Source organism: Molothrus ater, chromosome 3, assembly GCF_012460135.2.
Source record: "Molothrus ater isolate BHLD 08-10-18 breed brown headed cowbird chromosome 3, BPBGC_Mater_1.1, whole genome shotgun sequence".
Taxonomy (NCBI): domain Eukaryota; kingdom Metazoa; phylum Chordata; class Aves; order Passeriformes; family Icteridae; genus Molothrus; species Molothrus ater.
Genome location: NC_050480.2, coordinates 61,844,658 through 61,870,213, shown reverse-complemented (window position 1 = coordinate 61,870,213; position 25,556 = coordinate 61,844,658). Strand labels below are relative to the sequence as shown.

The following is a 25,556-nucleotide window of genomic DNA, read 5'->3' as shown; positions in this document are numbered from 1 at the left end:
ACTAAAGTGAATGAAGCAAAATCAGAAATCCCATTTTAAAAAGATTTCCCATTAAAATGTAGTTTTCTTTTTAGTGATCCACTAGTAATGATTTGAACAGCACATTAACATCAGGGAGTTTGCTAATAAATATATGTAGTAAGCTTTATACTTTTCCTGCATCCTAAACTAAGGAAACAGGTTCATTATCTTGATAAATTAATTAAAAGTAGGTTTCTAACTCTGAGATCAGCTAAATAAAAATTGCTTTGACTGTGGTTTGCCAACAATAATATAATAAGGAACACTTTTCGCAGATTCCATACTGTTCATATTTTTCTATCAATTTTTTTAAAAACCTTTATATAATGAATGAAAATGTACCAGATATACTCTTGATGAAGAAAAATATTGTTAAGTTTTAGTAAAGGCAAATGAATATACATTGCTCTGTATTTATCAGACGAATAATACACTTCTAAGAAAGTAATAGCTGAATTTCACTAGAAAATACAAAGTATGATTATTCAATTCATCATTCAGTGGTAATATCAGAAACTCCATTACACAGAATTATGTCCAGAGATCCCATGAAAGTGTTCATGACTACTGAGCAAACACTGCCACTAAAGACCGATTTAGAGAGTTGCATTATTGAACAGAACATGACACTTGCTCACAGAACAGGAATCATAAACTTTAATCTACTTGTTGGCAGGGGGACATATTGCATGTGAGTTTAATGATTAATATCTAATTTGAACTGAGAAATAGCTGATATTTCAAAAGCATAATAACTCTGTGCAGGGATCAAGAACCACTGTATCTAATGCACTCATTGGTATGTTACATGAATATAGGCTGCTAATTACGGCTGGTAGTGAAGGAAGTTGAAACTGGAAATTGAAACTTATTCAAAATAAAGGAAACAACTGATATAACAGCAGATAAGAAGCTAAATAATACCAAGTAGGAAATCAGGACTTAACAGTTATGGAAATTTTCATCTGAAACTTGAAAATAGGAAAATAACTTTCAGGTTGGTACAAAGAAAGCTGAACTTCTACACGTGGTTATCTGTCTCACTTAGCACAGACTAAATTAATTACAGGTTAGCTCACCTTTGCCAAATCTAGACTACATCAAGGACCATTTTATTTGTAGGCAGATTTAAAGATTCAAAATCAAGTGATATCAAATTTTAATATTCTGAATAATGCATGAACCAAATATGCTCCATGATACTGCAAGCTATTTCTAATCCCAACATTTTTCATTTCTGTTACTTTTTTTCTGTATCTCAGACTTTTAATGACTGATAATTTGTGACTTTGCTTTCTTTGTGGCAATTTAACGTTTGTGTTCAAGATAATGCTGTCAAAAAAGAAAATCCAACAAAAATCAGGTGCATTAAATTTCCATATTGTCTCCTTTTAGTCAATCTGTAGTTTCAGTTTGCAAACCAATTCCTCTTTAAAGAATTAGGTAGAAGTTAGCTGCATGTAATTTTTTTTTTTTGGCTCCTTCATCAACTCTGTGGTGCCAAACAAAAAACTCCATGTAATGTTTTGCTATTATTATGGACACAGTATCTCTTGTCTTCTTTCCAGTTTTGGGGTGGGATATAAGATATCTATCAGAGAGCTTGGTGTTCCAATGGGGAAGCTTTGAAGTTTGGATACTTAATCCAAAGCAGTCCATTCATGGCAAAAGAATGGCAGAATCCTGGGAACTGCCTACAGCACTGCCACAGTTCCTGGAGCTCACAGACACCCATAAATCAACTATTTAGTTGATTAATTCAGAAATCAATTTTCTAGTATCGCAGAAATACTAGAACTTTGTCTCAGAGTCCTCAAATTTGTCATGCCACATAAGTTCATAGCTGTTTAAGGTCAAATTCCAAAAAGGCTTCAGGAGTTTTAGAATCATATGTTAAGTGTCAAAGTGAATAATCTTCTTCATTTTCAAGCAGAACTTCAGTATTCTTCTAAAGGAAATGCCACATTATATATTTAACTAAAACAATTAACAATTTTTTTTATTATTCATGAGGGAATTTCCAACTTATCAAATATTTGCTCTAATACCACATATTTCTAGTTGAAGTGCCTTTTTAGCACATGTATCTACAGAAAACATGCATCCAGCTCACAGATCACATATATATATATATATATATATATATATATATATATATACACAGACATATAATTATTTATTTTTAATCTGATATCTTTTCACTCCAGAATAATAGCCATACCTCTGGTTTTATTTCTTAAGTACATGGAGTTGAAATGAATGCAGATATGTTCCTTTGGATTAGTAACTTGAGCTGCTCTAAAGCCAAAGGACTGTAAGGCATGATTCACCCCATGCTGAAGAAAATTTCCACACCTTTTGAAATTACTCATACCCTCACAATGCTTTTTCTGCTCCATTGCTCCATAGGCAACTAGCTCAGAAGTAGACAGCCAAAGCTAGGGAAATGCATTCCAGCTTTACAGGTCACACTCTGTTTCAAGAGTGCCACTGCATGGACTGCACAATATTGTATTGTACTGTAGCCTATCAAAAGCTGGGAACCTAAGAAAGAAGAAAATTTTTATAGTTATTCCCTTAAAATTACTTCTATAAACAAGGTTCCTTTTCTTGCATTAAAACTGCTCATATCTCTTAGAAACCTCCAGGGAAAAGTCTTATATTTAAATTCAGTTATGTTTATGCATTACATGTTGGGTACTTCCAATTATTACATTAAATATATCAAATCTCAGTGGGATGACTGGTGATAAGTGTCGCATATTTATAAATATTATGTATTCCCAGAACCATGTTTTGGGTTATTAGAATCATAGATTCACGCTGATGAATGGCTCAGTAGGTCAATTAGTACATGTCATCAGCCTGAATATGCATGAATACATGATAGAACTTAGTCTATTTTGTTCTTAAAAGCCAGTAACAATAGATGACACAGACTTCCAAGCCAAGTCTCTCCAGTCTCAAGTCTCTCTTTTCCTCTCCCTTGGCTTCAGAAACTTTCTCCCCCAAGATCTAATTTGTATTTTCTTTGCAATGTCTTTGCAGCGCAGTTGAGTTCCTGGGCCAGTGATGATGTTGTACCCCCATTTCAGGCACGGAAAGAGGTTACTCACTTCATTCCAACAGCCAGGCATGCTCCCAGGCTTCTGAGCCAGGAAACCCCAATTCCTCCTATCTTTCTTCCCAGGTCTTGTTTTCAGACAACTGCTCATTCTAGTCCACAGTTTTTCTTGAAGTCCTTTGAGTTGAAACCCTGCCAATACTAGGGAGAGTTTGTGCTGTAATAACTTTCCCCTTCCTTGTAAGAGAGTGACATCCAGAATTTTGTTACCCATACTGTCTTTGTATGTTTAGTTATTTCAACACAAATGTACTTTTCAATTTGTCCTTGCTGAATTGAACTTTACAGGAAAAATCTGAGGTTTCTCCAGATGATTTTGAATGCCAGTCCTTTCCTCAAATGTTCTTGCAGTCTCTCAGTATCATATAGTAACAAGCCTTTCCTCTTTTCAGTCATTCACATAATTAATTAAAACATATCATCATAGGGCCAAGAACAGAACACAGTATAGCATCATTTCATATTTCTTTCCAATATGACTGTTAACTACTGAAATTTCCTTCTGGACATAGTTTCCCCTTTTTTTGCAGAATATCTAATGGGTAAGTCAGAATAAAAATTGTTTTGACATTATTGAATTGTTTGAATTGTTAGTCTCACATGACATTCACTTCAGTGTGCTAGGGAATCACAGCATATTTATCAAAATCAGAAGGAATGCCATACCCAGAATGAAAAAATACCCATATCACCATCAATAAGAAAAGATATATTAATGGGTTCAAATATATATAAAACGATAATAATGCCTTGGGAAAAGTTTATCTTAAAAACTGGTCTCAGTTTAACAAATTTAATCTCACATGCTGTGAAAGTTCCATTAATTTAATGGAATTATTTCCAGTACAAAAAAAAATTATAAATTCTGAAGTTATCTTGGATTAAGCTGTTAGTCTCTGCAGGTTAAACAACTAAAAAATACATGAGGGCTTAATGATGAAGTTTTACAGGATGCTGTGTGCTCAGCCCAGGCAATAAAAAATTGTATGTAATTAATGCTCTATTGTAGTGCTGAGGTGCACCAAGGCAGAACCAAGGAGTTTGTCATTTCCTAACCTTTGAGGACTTAAGCATGTAATTTTTATTTTCATTTTTCACTCTGCCATTTGTTTTTGATATTAGGTTATTTTTTTGATTTAAGAGATGCATGCCTTTAATGTAATAATACTTTATAGATTCGCCTTTCAGATTAAATTAAAGCATTTATTTTAGATTGGAAGCATATAGAGCTTTACTGCTGCATTCTCTGGGCAAATTCAACTCCCAGTGAAGACAGAATTGCACTAACACACAAGGTAGAAAACTGATGTGATCCTGGGAATTCAGAGAAGCATTAATACTTCCAATGCTTTTCTTCAGGAAAGAAAAAGTCAGTGATGTTGATGTAAAAATTATGTGTCTTTGTGTAAACAAAATACACCTCTCATAGTTATTTTATGAGAGTTTTACTCCAAAGAAAAAGCACATGTGGTGTATTACTGGCATTTCACAGTGAAGTGATTCTATAAATTCTGAAAAAATGAATTATTTATTGAATTTTATATATTTTTCCATCGGGCAGATATACAGTTCCTTGAAAATATTTTTACCCAGTCTAAATTTAATAAATCAGATATGATATGTTTATTCCTTGACTAAAAAAATGAACTCTGCTTCTTTGAATTCACAGCATTTTTCAATATTCCTAAGCACCAGGAAATCAAAGAGCTCTTTGTATCACTCTTCTCCCTGTGACTGTTCTATTGTTGTACCAACTTTCCAATTCCAAGTAATAAAAGCATTGATCTTCTAACATCTTGGCAGTGGAGTTCATCTAATTCTGCATTAGCACTAAACACAAACAAAAAATTTAGTATAAGCAGCCCCAAGAGATGCTTCAACCAGATTCCTCCATTTCCCTGGGCTAAATCAGCTCCTCAAAACTCAATTTAAGAAACTGACACAGACACTACAGTTAGAATGGTAAATCTACTCCCCATCAGTTCCTTAAATAAAGTTTTCAATCACTGATTTGGTCTACAGAGATAGAGCTCTGTTCTAGGTACTCCTCTCAATCTATGCTCATTAAAGGTCATCGCTCCCAGTGTTTCATCTTAATCCTGGCTGGAAGTTGGAAGGTCTTTGAGCCAGTAGGAAATGCTTGCAAGTAAAATATGAACACTGAAGAACTGTAATATGATTCAAAAGGAATGGAGGCAAGAGAGAGAAAATATCTTGAAATAAACTTCCTGAATTTTTGCACGCTTACATTTTTTTATTCCCAAATACTGTACTTTCACTACTACCATGGTCCCAGCATGTTACAGTAGGATTTTTAGAGATACCCCATAGATATTCATGCTTCGGGGAAACAATCCATTCTATAACCAGGGGGGGTGGGAATTTTTGTTGGTTTGGTTGGTTGATTCATTGATTGCCTGAGTTTTTATTTGTTTTTTGAAGAACTGCAACAACCCTTCTAAAGCCTTCAAGGAAAGACACATTGAATCACAAAATTATTTAGGTTGGAAGGTCACCCTCTTCTCAAAGGAGGGCTAATTAAATGATGGTGTTTTTGTGGTCATATTTTGGATATTGACAAGGATGAAGCTTTTACCTCATTTATGGACACTCATTCTAGTCTTTGGCAATTCTCATGGTTTAAAAAAAATTTAAAAATAATTGGAATTTTCTGTGTTCCGGCTTATGTTTGCTGTTCTCCTGTCCTTCTGCTGTGGACCTGTGAGAGGAGGGTGCCTCTGTCTTCCATAAACTCTCCCTTTCAGTGGTTATGGGCAGGAGTAGCATCCTCACAAGCCTTCAGCAATTAATCCGGAACTGGCCTCACTCCTTCCTCCTCTCCTCAAATGTCCTGTGCTCTAGTCCATAACCAGCTTAGAAGCCTTTGCTGGATTGGTTCCACTCTGTGTATGTCTCTCTCCTACTGGGAAGCCCAGAACTGGACCAGGTGTTTTCTCACCAGTGCTGAGCAGAGATGAAGAACCACATTTCTCAGCCTACTGGTGACACTCCCCCAGCACAGCCCAGAAGTTTTTACCACCAACACTCCCAGGTTTCTTTCTGCAGAGCTGCTCCCCTGCCTGTCAGTGTTCAGCCACAGAGAAAGCTCCATTCCCACTGAAAAGGGAACAAACTACTGTTGGTCCTGTCCGAGAGCAGAGACAGGGACTCCTCACAGTCATTCAAACACTCTTGGGCACTCAATGTTATATTAACTGGAAGCCAATCTTCCCTTTTCCACAGCCCTGGGAGATGGAGCAAAGCATCCAAACATTAGCAAAGCATCTGAACATAACTTCAGTAACAGTGCAGCTGACAGCTGACATGAACAGTCAGCGAACAGTCATTAAAACGTAGCTGATCTAGGAATTAATATTTAAGGATGCCTGCCAGGTACTAGATCCTACTCTTCAATTAAAAGGGTTTGCTGTGTTTTCTTTTCTAATATATCTCTTATCTAAAATATCTCTTATCTTATACCTTTGTTTAACATGTGAAGCAAAAAGCAGTTTAATTAGATTTTAATCAGTCCATATAATTACTCTTTATATAAATTTGAATTTATCTCCTAAAAATAGAATAAAGTTTCTGTAAGACCACCCTGGAAAATACAAGACCAAACAGCATTTGCTTTGTCATTAAATAACATATCTTCTACAAAGAATCAGATGAAAATATTTGAATCTAAGATTAAAGAGTCTTAAATATTGGGAAACAAAAGCAGATGTAAAGAGTAGAAAGAAAGAGTGTGATACTTGGAAAATTAATTTTTTACCACCTAATAACACCATCAGTTCAAAAATGTAACCCCACACACTTAATCTGCATATTTTTTCTACATCTTATGTATACTGTATATATAGTTATATATGGTGTGCAAATTGGTGCTAAGTATAAGATTAGGAAAATAATAGTTCTTTAGTTCTTTTTGATGAGGTGATTTTGCCATCTTAATTCAGGTGTTCTTGCATTTTATGTAAGGATACATATATTCTTATATAAGCAGGTAGTCCTCTTAGGCTTTAGCAGCATTACATGCCTCACAGACAACAGGCAAAAGAGAGACATGCTGTCCATCTGTGGATTAGTACTTAGCTGGCTTAAATTGCTGCAGTTTCTTTTGCAGTACATGAGATGCTTTCCTGCATACTAGCAAAAATATCTAGCATGGTATTGTAAGATTATTCCTCAGGGGGTGCTTTTGAAAATGTAATAAAACCCATACATTTATCCAGAGTTACACACTGAGTCTTTTTAAATGGCTTTGAATTGTCCTTGGGAGGCTGTGGTTTACTGCAGTGGTGGAATTGTCACATCATAGGAGCAGGTCACTAGAGGAAAGGACACCCACCTGAAAAGTTTTGCTAGCGTCAGCTTGTTGGAGATTATAGTTTGTTTATTAATATAGGTGATTAAGTTTCTTTTCATCTGTTTCCATGAGACTTTTGATGTCAGAATAGAAGTTTATGAATAGCTTATTTTTAATTTCTGATTCAAGGATTTGAACCATATCCCCTCCACTGGATATGTGGGACTGCTAACATTTTCCAGTTTGTAAATGCAGCCTAAGCACCTCAAGTTTGGAAAACAGTAACATTTTATGATGAAAATGTTGAAACACATTTTCCACAATGTAGTTCGTTTTCTTGGTCTTTTCATTTTGAAAGCAAAAACTAGCTAAAAATGGATTTCATCCATAATAGTCTCATTATTCAAAACTTTTTCCAACACACAGATTAATAACAAAAAAAAAAAAAAACCAACAACAGCAACAACAAAAACCCTGAAAAATAATTATCAGCTTCAGGATGGAAGCAATTGTGTACATTGTTTCTTAAAATTAGTTAAAATAATTTTCAAACACAGGAAGCAGCCAATGTACGAAACATCCATAATTCTCTCTGCGTTCAAGATAATTTAGATCTTCTTATTTCTGTGCTTAAATGACAGTATTAGATAGTCAAATTAGTTTTAATAAAACTAATCTGTGGCCCATATTGAATGACACGATATCACACCACAAAAAGAGAGAGCAATTTCACCTACTGCTAAATTAATTAGTTCATGTAAATTGAAAAGAGGTTGATTTATCAAATCTGATATAGTCTTAGGTATTCTAATAATAACCGTCATCACCTACAAGGACATGAATAAACACTTTATGAACTGAAGTTTATCAGAGTCATGTAACATGTTCCTGTGACAGATATCTTTTCATTTAAAAAATCAAATAGGATCTTTCAGACAGGAGCTGAAAGTAGTTTTTAAAGTCTATAGGGTAGGTATAGCTCGGGCAAAAGTAGCTCTTGCCATACATTGAAAGCATTGAAAACTGTGACATAGGTTTTCCCATGTCACGTGATGGATTGCAGCTGTGCAATTCCTTAAAATTGGTGAGTTGTACTGAGGAGTAAAATGTGCTAAACTAATGGTCAGAAACCTTAGATATTCAGCAGTATTGCAATAGAGACTGTTAGATGCAGGCTCTGTGTTTCTGCAGTGATCTATCTGACTTTTCTTTTACTGGCCCAAATTTGTGAGGCACGTGAATGTTGCACAGCTTCAGATCTGAATCTAATGCTGTGGGTGATGACATCTGTCAGCCTGGTCAGTAGTGGAATAAGTTTTAGTGAAAGAGCCTGAAGTAGGTGGTGCTGTACAGTTATTCCACATCATTTCCTGAACAGTGCCCAAGGGCTATGTGGAGAGAGCCCACACTTGTCCATCTGTCCTTCCTGATAATCACTCTGTGCTGCCAGCATCTAGGTTTCAAAATAAGCTTTCCAGAGTCCTTCAGGAATATTTACCACTCTGTTACACCTGGGTCCTTTCTACTGACTTCAGAGCAATTCAAACCATTTAAATCAGGATATTTTGTTTTGCACTGAGAATGCAAATGGGTTGTGAGAACAAGCTATGCTTTTTTAATTGATGCTTTAGCTCATTGCAACCTCCCCACAGAAATAAATCCTTTAGAAAACATTGGTTTTGGAATAGATGTGAATCAAACTGAGAAAGATTACTCCACATTCTTTTTTAGAAATTTTCTGACTTAGCTAGGCATCATTTTAATCATTCTGAGATTATAATGCTTATAAAATCACCACTGACTAGAAATGCTTGGGTTTTAGAGCACAAGGTACACAACACATATTTCTCCTCAGCCTGGTACTTCATTAACCCCACCTGTGTTACAATAATTTCAGGTTTCCTAACACTGCTTTTGGTATAGCAACAGCATTTTTGGGATAGCAACACCATTTTTGTGGTTTTAGAGCTCTATCCAAAGTCTTCTTACTGTTTTCTGCACACACTACTAGATAATTATTTACATTTTAAAAGATAATTTAAAAAAGTAGGAAACAGAAAACATAAATTTATCACTGTACACATGCATTTTGTTCTACAGTACCTAGCACTAAATAATAACCAACACCAGGGAACACTGAACAAACTGCATCAGCTGGAATGTCTTTCTGTATGCATTCTATCAATTTTCTGATGTTTAAGTTCTACATCATACACTTCTGCATCCTTCCCTACTAAACATTGGGCCATACTAAAATTTTTTCCATGGACAGAGATGATCAAGCAAAGTATTTTGGGGATGGTTTGGTAACTTGGTAAACCATTTATTCTAAAAAATAAAAGAATTTTAAAGATATTAATTTCATGCTCCAATTTTAATCAAGGCCTAGATCTTTCTTTATTCAGCCTTCAGAATGGTGATTCCAGCTCAGTGGAAGGTTTGCATAGTCTTTTGGATGCAATTCAAGTATAAGATGTCCTTGCAATGCCTAAAGATCTTTGCTTTTTATATATTTTTTCATATACTTGTAGCTTTGTAGACTGTTAATAGATGGTTATATAGCTTGCAGTACTTTTCCTGCCCTTTCTCACACATCTAGAACAATAAGCTAACCCTTTCTAAGACATTCCTGAAATTCTGTTTAGTGTTATTCTCAAGTAGACAAATTCTAACAAGAACACTCTGTTTTGCACTAGAACTCAGAAGACATAGCAAGAAATAGGGCAAAAAACCCCCTGGAAGCACTCCAAGGAACAGACTCAAGGGTGGGTTGCTGGGGCAACTACTCTGTTATTGGATGCACTAATTAACCTTATAAAATTTGTAGTAAATCAAATGTATGCATGTGCAGAGCCATACTTGTGCATACTTGTGAAATCTTGCATTGAAGATCTGCTTTTCACATTATCATTCTTAATATTGTTTGGAAAGTTTTTGTCTTTTATAGGCAACACTTGTGCTTAGAGGGGTTTTATTTAGAATTAAGAGGTTATGTATATTTGTGTCTGAAAATTCTAAGCACTATTGATCTGTGTATTTGCCTGGGTAAACCAAGAGAGATTCATACTTCCTTTACTGTTTAAAAACAAAGTGGGGGGGGGGAAGCCAGTCCCAACAAAATAATGAACTGAGCATCTTTAGAAGCATTATGCCTTACTCATAAAAAACTGATACTAATATATTGTGAAAGTGGTGTGATCATGCATTTTCAGCTCAGTATTAATAACCAGGGTTTGGAAACCTATCAGAACATTCACTTCACTTCTGAAAGAGACCCAGAACCCTACTGATCTTAGTTCAAACATAAAAGTCTTTGCCAGTTTTGTTTCATGGGACACAGATGAGATGTGATAATCCCAAGGACAGAACCATGTAGATCACCTGGAAAACTGTCCCCTGTACACTCACATTTTCAGAGCTTGGGTATAAGATGTCTTTGTCAGGGAATTGCAATTTGTCAAAACAATGTATTATATTTAACTCAATTTCCTTAAACAAATTTTCTCAATTTCAGAATGATATCCTTGATTACTGCACAGTGTGAAATAAATAAGATTCGACAGAGTTAGCTACTACTATGGGATGTGAGTGCCTATAGTTAGCTTTCCATTTCAGTGTGTTTTATCACTGCACAAGCTTACATCCTCCAGAAAGTAATTTTCCAAGAAATTACAAAAATAATGCTTCTCAGGATCTTCAGTAAATATGTATAGTAGCTAAAATAAAATTTATATTTGACTGCAACTTCCTAGTCCTCGTGATAAATGACATTGGGCTACTGTGAAGGGCTAAATTCACATGTTCTGCACAAGGAAAAAATCAATGGATCTTAGTCCAGAACATTCTAAAAATATTCAGTTTAAATATGAAAAAAAATTCATGAAAGAGTAATATTCATGGAGCACAATAATCATGTTAACCTAGCAATATAAACTGAAGTTTTTACTTCCTTTTTCATTGTATTTTAATTGAAGAACTAAATAGATATAAATTTTTTGAAGAATGATGTTAATAAAAAGTCTTGATACCACTGATCTAATTAAATTAATATTCTGGAGCCTAGCAGGTGGTTTGTCTTTTTTTAATGAGTAGAAACAGAGCAGATTAAATTTTTTAGATTTTTCAATGTACATATTAAACTACTAGAAAAATATAAAGATCTAAATTAATATAACATTAATTGTAGCTTTACTAATTTCAGAAGATAATTGACATGTATTATACAACAGAATAATAATTGACAATGTCAAGCTCTGTATAGCAGTGCATGTGCTTTTTGAGGATTATTTATAGTATTTTATAAATATTATATTCTAGTTGCATTTTAGAGAAGAAAATCAGGACATCTGAGTCATCTCTTTCATGCTGGGAAATTTATAATTAAATCCTTCGGAAGTACGTTGGCACACCGGAAATCACTTAAAATACACTTGTAGCATTTTTAACTGAGAAATAGAATACTGAGAAAAGCTATCGGGGGGACAATTTTTGCCATTTTTCATTGATGAGCTTCAGAAGTATATCAGTCAGGTATATTCAAACTGGTTAAACCTTATCTGATTAACGACATAGGTACATCAAATTCTGTAAACAATTTTCAATTATACTAGTAAAAAATGGTTTAACAAGAGGAAATTAAAGAAGGGAATTCCAGGTTACTGAAAAAAAAATCAAATTAAAGGGAAAACATCACATATATACAAAAATTAGGGAGGAAAACACCCAAATCAGATGAAACAAAATAGAAAAAATAATCTTTAAATATCCATTTTCCCTACAGATTTAGACAATAATTATTTTCTATATATAAACTTTGCATTTAAAAGGAAAAAAAACCCACACAGCTAACAAGCTTTATTTTGGTTCTTCAGGGAGGAGAGTTTTTTCTTTAGACAGGAAAAAGTCCGCTTGCATGAGAAAATGGTACTGCCTGGTGGGAGTTAGTTTTAGTGGAAAAGTGAGATAACAGAAGAAAAAAAAAGCCTGTAGAGGCCTTGGTGCATCCTAGGCATCCAGAACTACAAATGCTTCCAGACCCTGATCTTTTATCACTGAAACCTTGTGTGATTGTTCTCTCCAAGCAGCCGGTTCTTGCTAGTTTGAGTTTGATAAATGGAACAAGTAGTTACACGGTTGTATTTGACAAAAGATGTACAGAAGCTTGGCAGGTTTGCACAGATTTCAGCAATTCCTAATTAGAAAAATAGAAGAAATCATTTCCCATGACACAGCAAGCCACAACCATTGAAATCAGTACAATTCAACTTCCCCGAGTCAGGGAGATCTCCTGGACTTTCAAGGAGAATCACCCTGAACCACTCCTGCCTCTTTTTTCTCATGGCACTGTTTGGAATTAGCTTCTCTGAGGTGCAACCAACAAAAATCATTGAAACAGGAATATATTGTGATTTCTGCAAAGAGACAGCACACTTACTAACATGTGCTAGTACTAATACAATACACAAAGAGCTGTCTTCCTTTTAAGCACTGCTCTCCTCCTGCTGTGTCTGATTACAAAGAAGCTTTTATTCTTTTTTGGGCAGCTTTTACAAAGCTTTATGTTGCCATGTTCTGTTATCAGCTTTCCTCAGCCAGAAAATGCTATGCACTGTGCAGCTGACCCTCAAAAAGGTTGCCATCTACTGTATTAAACATAGGTACCAAACCATCAGAGCTCAAATTTTTACCAACTAAGCTGAAATAAAATTACAGATGTAATTTGAAGATGTCTCATATCCTAATCTCAGAAATCTGTCTCTGAGACCTCCAAACTTCAAGATTTGTCTAATCTAGCAGTACTTTTCCTGACCACTAAAAATATCAACACATCTTCAGAATGTCAGCAAAGATGTCCCACAAAATGTTTTCCTTTGGGATTTTTTCTTGGTGAGTATCAAAATCTACTTTAATGCACCAATTTTCACTAAAAAGCTTTACAAATACCAGCAGAATTTACAAAAGCAGCACAGTGATCGACAATAAAGCCCTTACAGATGTATTTCTGTGTCCACAAAGGAAACAGCTGTTTGTTGAATTTAGGATAATGAAATCTTCCTTGACATACAGACTTTGAACAACAACATATTGGCTTGCCCAATGTGTATCAACAATTCTTGTTAGTTTTCATAGCTTCAAGGCTTATCAGACCATTTCTCTGCATTTCCCTGAACAAAGTTTGAGCCACAGATGTTGGAAGGGAAACAGACGGCAAATGCACTAGAGAGCATAATAAATCCTCAGCTTCCATTGTAGACTTTGTCTATGTCCACTAAAACTGTATTCAAACAGTGAACAAAGTAAATAGCAAGCAGAGTTTGTCAAAAAATAGTTCTAAATGCTGTCAGTAGAAGAGATGTTAATGATAGATACATCATCCCCTTCTTACATTCCACAGTTCTAAAAGGGGATTCAATTCCTTAAGTGTTTTCTCACTAAGGGAAACTTTTTCATAAGCTGGTTGACCTTTAATACTGAGCAACAGGAACTGCTCTGCTAATATGGTTGCATGAAAGGGGACATGGCTTGAAGGTTATAGACAAGTTCAAAGCACAACGTAACAATTTATACCTGAGATTTAGTTGTGCAGCAGCTTTGTAGTTAATAGGCTCCTTCTATGCTTATTCTGATCCCAGATATTTTGGGCATAGGAATTTGCAAGGTCTGACTTACATGTTGACTTCTCATAATGTTATTTTATTGTCATTCTTAATCCATCCAAGCTGGACCTGAGACATGAATGGTGTCTAATCTTACACAACCAGATTTCATGCTTTATTGTTTTGCTTTCTGAAGTTGACCTTTTTTCTTAACAGACTAAGTACATACCAAAAGTAACAACTGCTTTTCAAAAGCCTTCTCAATCACATGATTCAAAGTTCTTTAAGATTTGAAGCTGTGACTTGCAGTAGAAATATTATTGTTATTGTTATTATTATTATTGTTACTTAACTGCCAAAAGATTATTTGAATGCAAAGGAATAGTGTAAATATTTCAAAAAATCATCTGAGGATAAATTCAGGGATGGGAAAAAGCTAGATTTTGTGAAGTTTCTATTTACATAAGTAATCTTAAATATTTTAATGTATAATTATATTTCCCATATAACTTGGAAATTTACTTATGCTTTAACTAATAATTTTTTAAAATATTGAATCTGTGGTAAGCAAAAATAGCTACCCCTAGAGAAATTATATTCTACACACAGAGCCCAGTTTTGATCCATTTTCACTTCTTCTGGCAGATGCATAACATACTCAGTTCCTGCAAGCCAGTTTATCCCTTTCTTTTTCAAGGAATACATTTTTCATTCCTAGTCTGCACTTTGTAAAATGTATTTAGTCCATCATGATTCTTCTCAAGGTATTGCAAATGCTAAAATAGAAATAGACAATGAGTCCTATTCATTTGTGCTGCATCTCTGATAAGAGACTAGAGGTTTCAAATTTTCCATGATAACTAGAATGGCTGAATTCTTCTTTTGACAATAACATGATGAATTCCAGTTTCAGTCATTGAGGAATAAATCTATTACTTTAAGCAAAGTTACTCCAAAGATGTCCATTCTACAACTTCTTACACCGAGTGAGAAGACCAGGGTTCTGCTTGAGGGGATGTAGCAGCCTTCAGAAAGAAAAATAATCTTTTGGCTTGGGTGAAAGGTAAAAATTCCCATTTCCAAGAAACACATGGCCACACTTTAAAGTGTCTATGGCTTTAGCAGGGAAGGATCCAGAGAAAAGAGATGGTTTTTGGGGATGAAGACTTATAACCATACATCAATATATATATTTGGGCAAAATTTGCATTGTTTATAGAAATGTTTGCTGTAGTTTTGATCTAAACTAAAACATGCTTTAAGTTAGTTGTATGATTAAATTCATATGAAGCATTTTAAATTTTCTCATACAGCTCATTATTTGCTGGATTGAACTGTTGTGGGAATGAAGGGTAATTATTCATTGCAAACATATTTAGGTCCTTCCTGCCATCTGATCGCTGTGTGTGCTTATGCAGGATAGTGATTAATTTTTTTTTTTTTTTGAAATTATACTTTTGGTACAAACTGTAAATCAGAGAAAAAAAATTAAGCTACACTGCAGTGTCAAGTGCAATCACAGATCAATTGACACGTGACATTATCCAAAACCTCTCTGGAGGGAGTTACCTCTTCATAAGTTAGTGCAAAAAAGTGAAATAAGTGAGGCTGAAAAAACGGCTCTTTTGAAGGGAGAGAAATGTGAATACAACTTATGTGCTACAGAATAGCATTCTATTATTTTTGGCACGGTAAGTCTAATTAAATAGTTACATCTTAAAATCTTTATGAGAATCTTAATTATTAATGACATCAACAGGCTGGAAAAAATGTAGGTTAGGTGTGGGGAGAGTTTGGCTCTGCAAAGACATTACTTAAAAGCAATCTTTTTTTGCATGACTGAGCACATGTGCACACAGACTAGATAGTCACACTTTACAATGAGGTTACACTCATAAATTATTTATAAAATGTTGGTAAACACTGTAGGCTATTACAGAATCTACAGAGTCCATAGTTTTGTTATAGCTATGTGTAACATCATCAAGCAATGTGCAACCACATATAATTTATGAAAGTAATATCCGTAGTATTGTTTATGATGTGTATTAATAATTTATTAATCCTTTATGAACTATTTATAAATGCAATCCTAATGGAAGGTATGGCTGACTAGTTACTCCATCACCCTAGCTGTATGGGAGTCAAAGGTTGCACACCTCTGCCCCTCCTTTTTACCTAGCCCAGTAGTCTTTAGACAAGGCAACACTCACTCTTTCCTTACAGGATCCTAGGAAAGTAGAAATCAGAGAGAGGCATTGTAAAGAGATTTGCCTGCAAGCAAATGCACAGGATTCTTCAATCTTCTCCAATATTTCAGCAGAGCTACCATAGGTCTCCTTCGCTGGGTCCGTGAGAAAAAGCTCCTGGCAGATGACGTGTGTATATTAAAGTGTACAAAGGCTTGAGTCTGGGGGATTTTTGTACAGTTTGGTACATCAGACCAACAAAACATGGGCCATCAATCCTTATGGTATCCACTGGAAAATGGGCAATCAGCAGAAATGAGTGCTATAGTCTAGGCTGCCATGATCTCTAGGAACAGATCCTGGCTTGCAGGATTATTTTTCTGCTCAAAAGCATCTCTGCCTGATAAGGTACAGCCACTTCTGCTTGCAGCAGGCAAGCTCCACTAACTTTCATGTGCCAGCGCAGTTTTATTGCAGCTCTTTGCTTCTTTATGCATGCTGCAAAATCCCTTGCTGAGGCATTGGATACCAGGGTACCATCCCCACACAATAATTCTTCTCTTGCTCTTCTGCAGGAAACAGATCTCATTCTGACCTTTAACATCTCAATGCACCGTTCCTGGTGGATGGAGAATGGGCCAGGCTGCACCGTGACCTCAGTAACCCCAGCACCGGACTGGGCACCAGAGGATCATCGTTACATCACTGTCTCGGGGTGTTTCCTTGAATACCAGTACATAGAAGTGGCTCACAGCTCTCTTCAGATCTTCCTTGCAGTAAGTGTTTACAACTGGCTTCAATTCCACTACCTTTTCAGGATTTCTTCTCTTCTTTACCGGAATAGTGGATGGTTGTGGCACTCAGTCACAAACCCTGGGTTTAGGTCTTAGTTTAGTTATGAAACTCCATTGTCATTCAGCCAGTTCAAGATAGCTGCATGCAAAAATTTCCAACATACATATTTATTATTTCATTAAAAACTAATGACATGGCACACTCTGTTTTCCTGATACTGTAATATATAAGTTTTGACATAATAGCAAGTTACAACTATTGTTGTGAAAGCCAAATTAAATATGAAATTGAATATAAAAGACAAACCAACAGTAAAAACTAGATTCCCTGATCAGTTCACAGGACTCAAACTCATCAATTTGTTTTTAACTGTATTAATTGACACTAGACTACAATGGGAGGGGTTTTCCCTCCCCTCCCCTCCCCTCCCCTCCAGAAAAAGTTACACTTATATGAAAATCAAAACCCAGGATCTTAAATCTTTTATAGGAGTACAAGAATCCATTGTTGCACTGCAGAAAATTTATAAGGGATGAAAACTGTTTGCTTGGAGGAAATAATGTATAATGGAGCTCACAGTTATCCAAAAAGTGGGTGACTTTTCCATTTATCTATTCCTCAGCATTTTATAACACTCAGACTTGACTCGTGGAATTGTAGCTTCATAGAATAATTTTGGTTGGAAAAGACCTCTAAGATCATCAAGCCCAACCCTTAACACAGGACTGTCAAGTCCAACACTAAAGCCTGCTCTTAAGCAACTCATCTGCACATATTTTGATACATCCAGGGAAGGAAATTACACCATTGCCCTGGGCAGCCTGTTCAAGTGCTCAACAAAACTTTTGGCGAATAATTTTTTCTTAATATCCAACATAAAGTTTCCCTGGTGCAAGCTTGATTTCCTTTCATCCAGACCAGGATGCCATTGGCCTTCTTGGCCATGTGGGCACACGCTGGCTCCTGTTCAGTCAGTGTTGACCAGCACCCCCAGGTCCTTTTCCAACAGGCAGCTTTCCAGACACTCTATCCCCAGCCTGTGGCAGTGCCTACAGTTGTTGTGACCCAAGTGCAGGACCTGGCGCTAGGCCTTGTTGAACTTCATACGATTGGCTTTGGCCCATTGATTCAGCCTGCCCTCTCCTCTGCAGAGCCCTCCTACCCTCAAGCCTTTAAAAACAGATAACCAGGCTATTTTTTCTGCCTTTTATTTTTTAATTTAATGAACGGTGAACAAGAAACTTGAGGTATATGTAGTTCAAGCCCAGTTCTGTTCCTGATTCAACAAGGTTTTTTGTGTGTCTGTGTTTAAATAGAGCTGTGGTTTTGGATAATCTCATTCTTTTCAAGTCAGAGTAATGGTTCAAAATAACAAGCCATTAGTAATCTGCTAGCTGTAGCTAACTACATCTGTGTTGTATTCCCATTCATGTTAGTCCAAATGTGGTTATCACTGGTAAAAAGCTGCACAGCATAAGTATGGGTCAATTTTACAAACCTTGTGCTTGACTACTGTTGACATCACTTTCACATTTCCCATTGTGGCTATTTTTTTCTATTAGAAATGCTAGTGTAAATTCACTCCCATATTAAATGTGATTAAATGGGAAACAGAGGAATTAACTGGTAAAGCTCAGTGACACATAACACAAAGTAAGAAGAGAAGATACTGTTTGTGTCAGGAAAATTAATCCACAAATACCAGAGGTTTATATCCAAAAAGGAGACAGAGGAGTCCTATTACTTTATTTGAATAAAGGGACAGGTCATGGGCATTTCCCATGGGGTCCCTCAAATTGTTAGAGGACTGAACCTCCTTTTTATCTTAATTTCCCAGCCCCATTTCCCTCTATCTTTCCCCATTGGCTAAGGTACTTGAGAGGTACAGGCTTTCCAAATCACCTATGACGCCCTTCTAATATATACCTCCCCCTTTTTCTTTTCTTTGTGTCAGTCAGTGGAATTCCTACAGAATTGCATTGTCAGTGGAGTTGGACTAAATGATTTCCAGAGGTCCCTTCCTACTCTAACAATTCTGTGACTCTGTGATTCTGTATTTCCATGGAACAACTTCCTCATTTCCTGCCCTCCCCAATTCTTGATCAATATCACAGCTGAATCTGCTAAGGTGAGATCTTAGCTTCATCACACTTTGACAGCAACAGCTATTTAAAGGTTTGCTGATAAATGCAGAAAAATGCATAATTTTGGCCACAACTAATTCAATATTCTTGTTGGAAAGAACTAACCCCTAACATAGCCTGTTGTCAAGGTTTGAAGCTGGCACAATGCCCCCATTAAAATACTTTCTCCCTGATGTCTGCTGTGAGATGTGACCAGGAATAAGCAAAGCAGGCCCCCACTTTGAAATAAAGAAAAAAAAAACTTTAACTAAACTACAACTCTAAGTAAAAAGAAACACACAGGGAAAATGAAAACCCTCCAGAAACATTTCCTCCTCTCCCCACCAAATTCCAATACATCCATCCCCCAAATTTCAACTCTCAGTCCATCACCACTCTTTAGATAATCAATTCTCAATTCATCAAGAGGAGAGGAGTCCTTCTTGTGCCATAGGCTTCCCCTGGAAACACCATTGAAACCTCGTGTGTTTCCGTGTCACTTGTGGCACTGCCCGGAGTACATCTGCCGTTGTGACTTCTTCCTTCCATGTCCAGTGCTCTCACCACTGCACATGGACCAGAGCTGCTTCTAGGGTTGTCTTTTTAAGGATGCTCTGTCCCGATCCAAAAAGAGCACAGTCTCTCCTTTGGGGAACCTGTCCCCCCCAATAACCCTTTGGGCCTGAGGGGGTCTCAACACTGAACCCTCTAGACTCTGAGCCATTGCTTCCCCCTGGAGGCAGTCTCTGTGTCACAGGAAACATGGTTCTGTCCATGGCTATATCAAGAAGAGTCCAGCTAAAACCACTCCATCATCTCTTCCCACCTAAGATTCTTCTCTACTCTTCCGCATCTTTCACTTGCCCAGACCTTCACACTTGCACATTTCCTTCTTCCATTTCATCTGTATCTCTCTTCTAGGAAAGGTTAATGTTCTGCAAAGTTTTCATTGTCTAAAAAAGGGTTAGAAGCTCGGGCTCTGCCCGCCCAAAGCTCCCACAGCAGCCGGACACCTTCTCGCTGCACCCCCCCCTCTTGTCCTTCTCCGCCGTGCTGCCGGCACATGTATCAAGTTCCAAGATAGCAGTCACAGGCACAGGCTGTACTCTCTCCCTCTCTCTCTCTCTCTCTCTCTCTCTCCTGGGGGTGGCTGCCCGATGCCTCCTGGTGCTTCTCCCCCCTTCCATCCTCGGGTACTCTTCACCTCCCCTCTCTGCCCAAGCCTCGGCCTACCTCACCCGGCCGCATGGCTCCCTGGCCCCGCCCAGCAGCAGCAGCTGGACAGGGGAGAGATCCGAACTCTTTCCCCACCGGAACCCAAGAGAACTTCCCACGGGAGTGCTCTGCTTTTAACCCCTGTCTTCTCAGAGGCGTATCCATGTGCCCAGTGGCCACACCAGGTGCCAATATTAAAATCTGAACACCTATTGGTGACCACAGCATATCCCAGAAAACCTACTTCCTCTCAAACCATGACACCTGTGCTCACATACTCTCCACTAGGCACTTCTCTCCCAGGGAAGTCTCATTTACAGAGCTCCCAAGTCTTGAGCATCTGATCCATCCAATATGCTCAGCAAGGACCACAACTCTGCCTGTCTTTATGTCTACAAATTACCAAAATGAACTGGTCTAGTGATGGCATGACTCATATACTCATATGCTTCAGGCAATAAAGTGTCCCTGTGTGTTTAAAGGCTATTGATTCTTGTTGCTTGCATTAGAGAAGCTATTTCATTTTCAGGCCTACTGGGTTATCAAGGATAGATATACTTAAATGACTGATCTCTGGAGAGAATTATTCCAGGTAAAGAATGAGGTCAGTAGTACTAATGGGGATTTGATTTGCAGCTATTTGAGCTGCATTCTGTATGGTATCTGCAGAGGAGTCTGACTGAAACTTCCTACCTCTAAACAATAGGAGGTATAGCTGCCACTTCTCCATGGGGAGGGCAGTGCTTGGGAGGGACACAGTGCAGGTCATACACCACTGTTAATCTTGGCATATCATGTCAGAGCATAAGGAAGTCATTGGCTCTGCATGTAAATAGCATTTTCATCCCAGCCTTTTGTCACACAGCTGGAAGTTTCTCATAAGCTGGCAGTTTCTAAGCACTCACACATATCAATGTCTAATTCTACCTACAGAGCCTAGGTACAATTTTCTTTATTTCCACAGTACGTTGAACTCTTGTCTTTTAAGAGAAGGTGAGAGGCTTTTCAGTTCAGGCCCTGAGCTGCAGTTCAGGTCAGAGGGTTCTGCTTCCAGATCTATCACAATGTTCTTTTGAAATCATGTCATCTCTCTGTGCCTCTTTCCAAGTGCAGAAGAGAGAGAAAAGCATGCCTAAATTTTTCATGTTCATTTCATAAGACTCTGTACCATTTGCCTAGATGGAGATCTCTTGAATCTTTCAAAAAGCCCCTAAATATGCAGGACACCAAGTACAGGAAGGTCTTTGTGTGGTACAAGGAAATTATAATGTTAATTGCATTTCATACAGAAATTGAGCTCAGATTCTCTGCATCTTTCTTTTGTCTTTGTTTTACTCTTTGATTATGCATGACCTGCCCTCACTCCCACAAGTCTGTTCTTGCAAAAGTCAACAAATTAAAACCCATTTGTAGATCAAAACTCTGAAAAGATGCAAATTAGAGATCAGGCTTGGAGATAAGTGTAACAGAATTACAAATCTATTTGCCAACACAGGATTAAAAATATTTAGTATGCTTGTCTTTTACTTCTCACACACTCAAAAATCTATTGATTTTAGTGGAGATAAGTGCCTGAGTTATGGGAATATGACCAATGTGAAGGCATCACCTTAGCCAGTTTGGGTTTTAGTTACATAGCCCTCGAAAAGATGGACTGTGTAATATTATTCCAGTAAAACAAGTGGAAGAAAGGCATTTCTTATGTACTGCATCTGCATTATTGATGGTAATTTACATACCGAATAAATAAAACCATAAGTAAACTCTTAGATAAAAGTATTGACCATTTTCAAAGTGATCCTGTCCACTGACTTTTATGTGCTATATATTAGTCTGAATTTCTTTTTGTTCCTTCCTGTATTTTTGCTTGAGTATATGCTTCATGCAATCATTAAAATTATTATTTCATGCTTCAAAATCTGAAATATGTAATTACCCATCCATAGTATTTACAGTAAATGTATAGTGTTTGGATTTCTGCAAAGTCTGCATCATGCACAATACCTTTCAAGCCCTGATGCTGTCAGATGGATTTAAAACACCATGAAGCATAACTGTGTTATTAAGATGCAATAGTACAGCTATGAACTTAGGACGCCAGCATCAAAATCTCTGCTCTGTTGCAGATTTACCATAAAACCTCTGGCAGGGTGCTTAATTCATGGCAATTATTGTCTGTACTATACAAACAGTGGTTCTTAAATATTTCAGAAAGATGCTACCAGGACAATTCCATTAAACATTGCAGGTAATCCAATATTATGGAAAGGTGGTCTGTGTATGTATTTAAGCACTTAGAACAATAGAATAGCATTAATGTTCCCTGCTTCTCTTAAGGATTAATAATTAGAATAGGAAAGTCTTAAAATCTTTAATGTTTGCATAGCACAGGTGGAATTAAATACCTTCAAGCCTGGGTAGAGAGATAGGAGTACTCAGTAAAAGTGTGCTTTTTACAAGAATATATTTACTGAGCTATCTACATGTATTTTAGACCTCCATGCTCAAATATGTTACTCAGAGTCTAACACTTAAAGGCCCTCAACAGTGCTGAGGAAATATGATTAGAAAAAAAAGCAGTGGTTCCCATCCAAAAGAACTAAACTTTGAAGTATAAAACAAGCCAGCCAGCCCATATGGAAAGGAAAAGAGGAAAAAACAGGAAGACAGAGAGGGAATATTAGTTTGAAGTTTCATTGGACCTCCTGTTTGACCATTGTCAGCTTTCCTGTAAGCATGATAAAAAAGTCCTATGATTCAGAATAAATAAACTTCTGATAAATTTTATCTGCTGGAAAATTATCCTAAAAAGCAGAAAAAAGACAGAAGTGTGTGAAAGTTCGAAATTTAGGAATTAGCTGACAAGAAGCTGGTGTCTCATTAGCAGTGCACTCTCATACTGACAGGAGGGGACAGGCCAGGTGGGACAGGCCACAGAGAGTCTTGCAAGAGAATGAAGTAGTTGAATTTCACTGGACAAAACTAAGGAAAAGAAATGGAGGTTTTAAAGCAAGAGGTGGAAAATAATCTCAGCAGCGGGCATTTTCAGGAGCAAGGAGAAGACATGGCACAGGAGGAGAGGCAGGATGCTCCTCAGAAGCTGAGACTCACAGTAAGACATCAAGAGGGTATAAGAAGGACACCAAAGGTTAAAGAGAGAGCTTGTAAGGTCTAGCATTTAGAGCAGAAAGAGAAAAGAAGCCTTCTGCTAGGGAAGTACATTTGATCTCTTTTTTTTTTTCCTTGTGGTTTTACTTTAATTTTTATTTGAGAAGGTATTGGTAACACCTGAGCATAGAAAAAAGCCAGAATTTCCTCCAGATACACCAGCAAATTATAGAGCAAGACTGAAAGACTCAGGCAGCAGATATGTCAGCAGGACAGACTGTATGATACAAGGAGAGGCAAAACAGCAAAGGCAGGGGAAATGTAGAAAGTTGTCACAGGAATGCATGGAAAATGAAAGCTGCCTATCAAATAATGTCACTAAGAATGAGGCAAACAGCAAAAGAGCAGTTTCCATGTTTCCCAAAATATTCATGAGTTGAACCAACACAGAGGTTTGCCCTGGATAATCCAAGTTCAAATTCTAAAATAAACAGGCAGGTCCCTTTGACAGAGCTGCACAGGAGTATTCTGAAAACTTGTACTGTAGTAATAGCCTTCAATGTGCTCAAATGGATAATATTCATCTTTTAGGAAGAGTAACTATTGATGTAGCCCTTGTGTTCTGCCAATAAACCAGCATATTCCATTCCTCTGCTCAAAATACATAGAGTGTGATATGCTGGGAAAAAACAAAATGCAGCAAAGCTCTTGCAAAACATCAAATGCAGCAGTAAACCTAATGCTGTGTTCCTAATTTTCCAGTCCTTTTTACCCAATATAAAGGTCATCAATTGTGCAGGAAGTACATCTTGCACATAAAAGCCTGTTCTTAGATTTGTCCTTGATAACTTTGTTCCTGCACCTCCCTTCTGTCAACAGCCTCCACCTCTTCCACATGCTTATATTCATTCACGTACTTTGCACATCAGCTGTCTCTTCCTGTGCTTTTAGAGTGGTGAGAATATTTATATGTGAGTAAGGAGATAAGAGCTCATGTAATTAAGTTGTGACTCTTTGAACCTAATGCAGAAAAATAATATTATTTAATTAAAGCAAGGTTATTTTCTAAGGTAATACAATGGTTGAAAGAAAATTGATTCTTAATGATATAGATTGGTACTTTAGAAAGTCTTTTTTTCACTGTGGGACTGGGCAAAATCAGCACAATGTGAAGAGGGTATGAATCATTGTAAAGTGTTAATAGCACTGACTTGCCATGTTAGCAGACAGGCATCAGGTTCAGGAATCTTTGACATTGGCTCAGAGAACAGTATATTGCTTTTTCTGTGTTTGACAATAATGCTACAACATATGTCATTAGTATTTTGAAGGATTTCTGTAAGAGATTTTTTTTTATATCTGTATGTATTATCTGTTATTGCTTCTATCAAATTTTACCTGCATATCTTCACTACTTCTTGCAGAAAACTGAATTTTACACATCAAAGCATAAATGGTTTTCATAATGAGTAGGTTGCTTTGTCAGTAGAATTGTACTCATTCATTTTCTTGAAAACTTCCCTTCTTAATGAGCTGTGTTTGTATAAAGCTAAGCTATGTAATTGTCTGACAACAAGTTTTCTCCAACTCAGAAGAGAGAAGTCAGCTTTAAACAGTCTTCCCTAACCAAGGCAAACAGGATTGTCTCTGAAAGGTTTATTTCCCTGGTGGAGAGAAAGACAACAGCACCAGCACGAGTTGAGACTAGAAGAAGCTGTTCTGCTTCTTACAGATGTTCTTGCACTACCAAAGGCAAATAGCATTTGTGATTTTTTTTTTTTTTTTTTTTTTTTTTTTTTTTTTTAGTGAGATTGGAATTATGAAAACAAAGAGCTGAACATTGGACTCATTACTTTATGGCCAGAGGGAATTTTCCTGAGAATTTGTTTTGATCACCTCATATGTGTTTCTTGACAGAGGGGACTCTGAATTCTGGCTGACCCTGTAGTGATCTGACAGAGCAATGAGATTAAGGATCCCCAGGTTCAGTGGCTCACGGCTGTCTGGGGGCTGTGTGATCTAGATGGTGCTGTGCTGACTGGTGATGCTTTCCTTCTGACTTGCTGCCTCCCACAA

General features: G+C 37.0%; 1 protein-coding gene across 3 annotated transcripts in view; it reads left to right on the top strand.

Annotated features, from left to right (window-relative positions):
- The window catches only part of NKAIN2 (sodium/potassium transporting ATPase interacting 2), a 525,471-nt gene that overhangs the window by 432,169 nt on the left and 67,746 nt on the right, over positions 1 to 25,556 (top strand). For all 3 annotated transcript variants that reach the window (XM_054514433.1, XM_036404578.2, XM_054514432.1), the window contains exon 4: positions 16,815 to 17,015. In XM_054514433.1, coding sequence (XP_054370408.1) covers positions 16,815 to 17,015 — 201 coding nt within the window. The remainder of the gene's footprint in view (positions 1 to 16,814; positions 17,016 to 25,556) is intronic.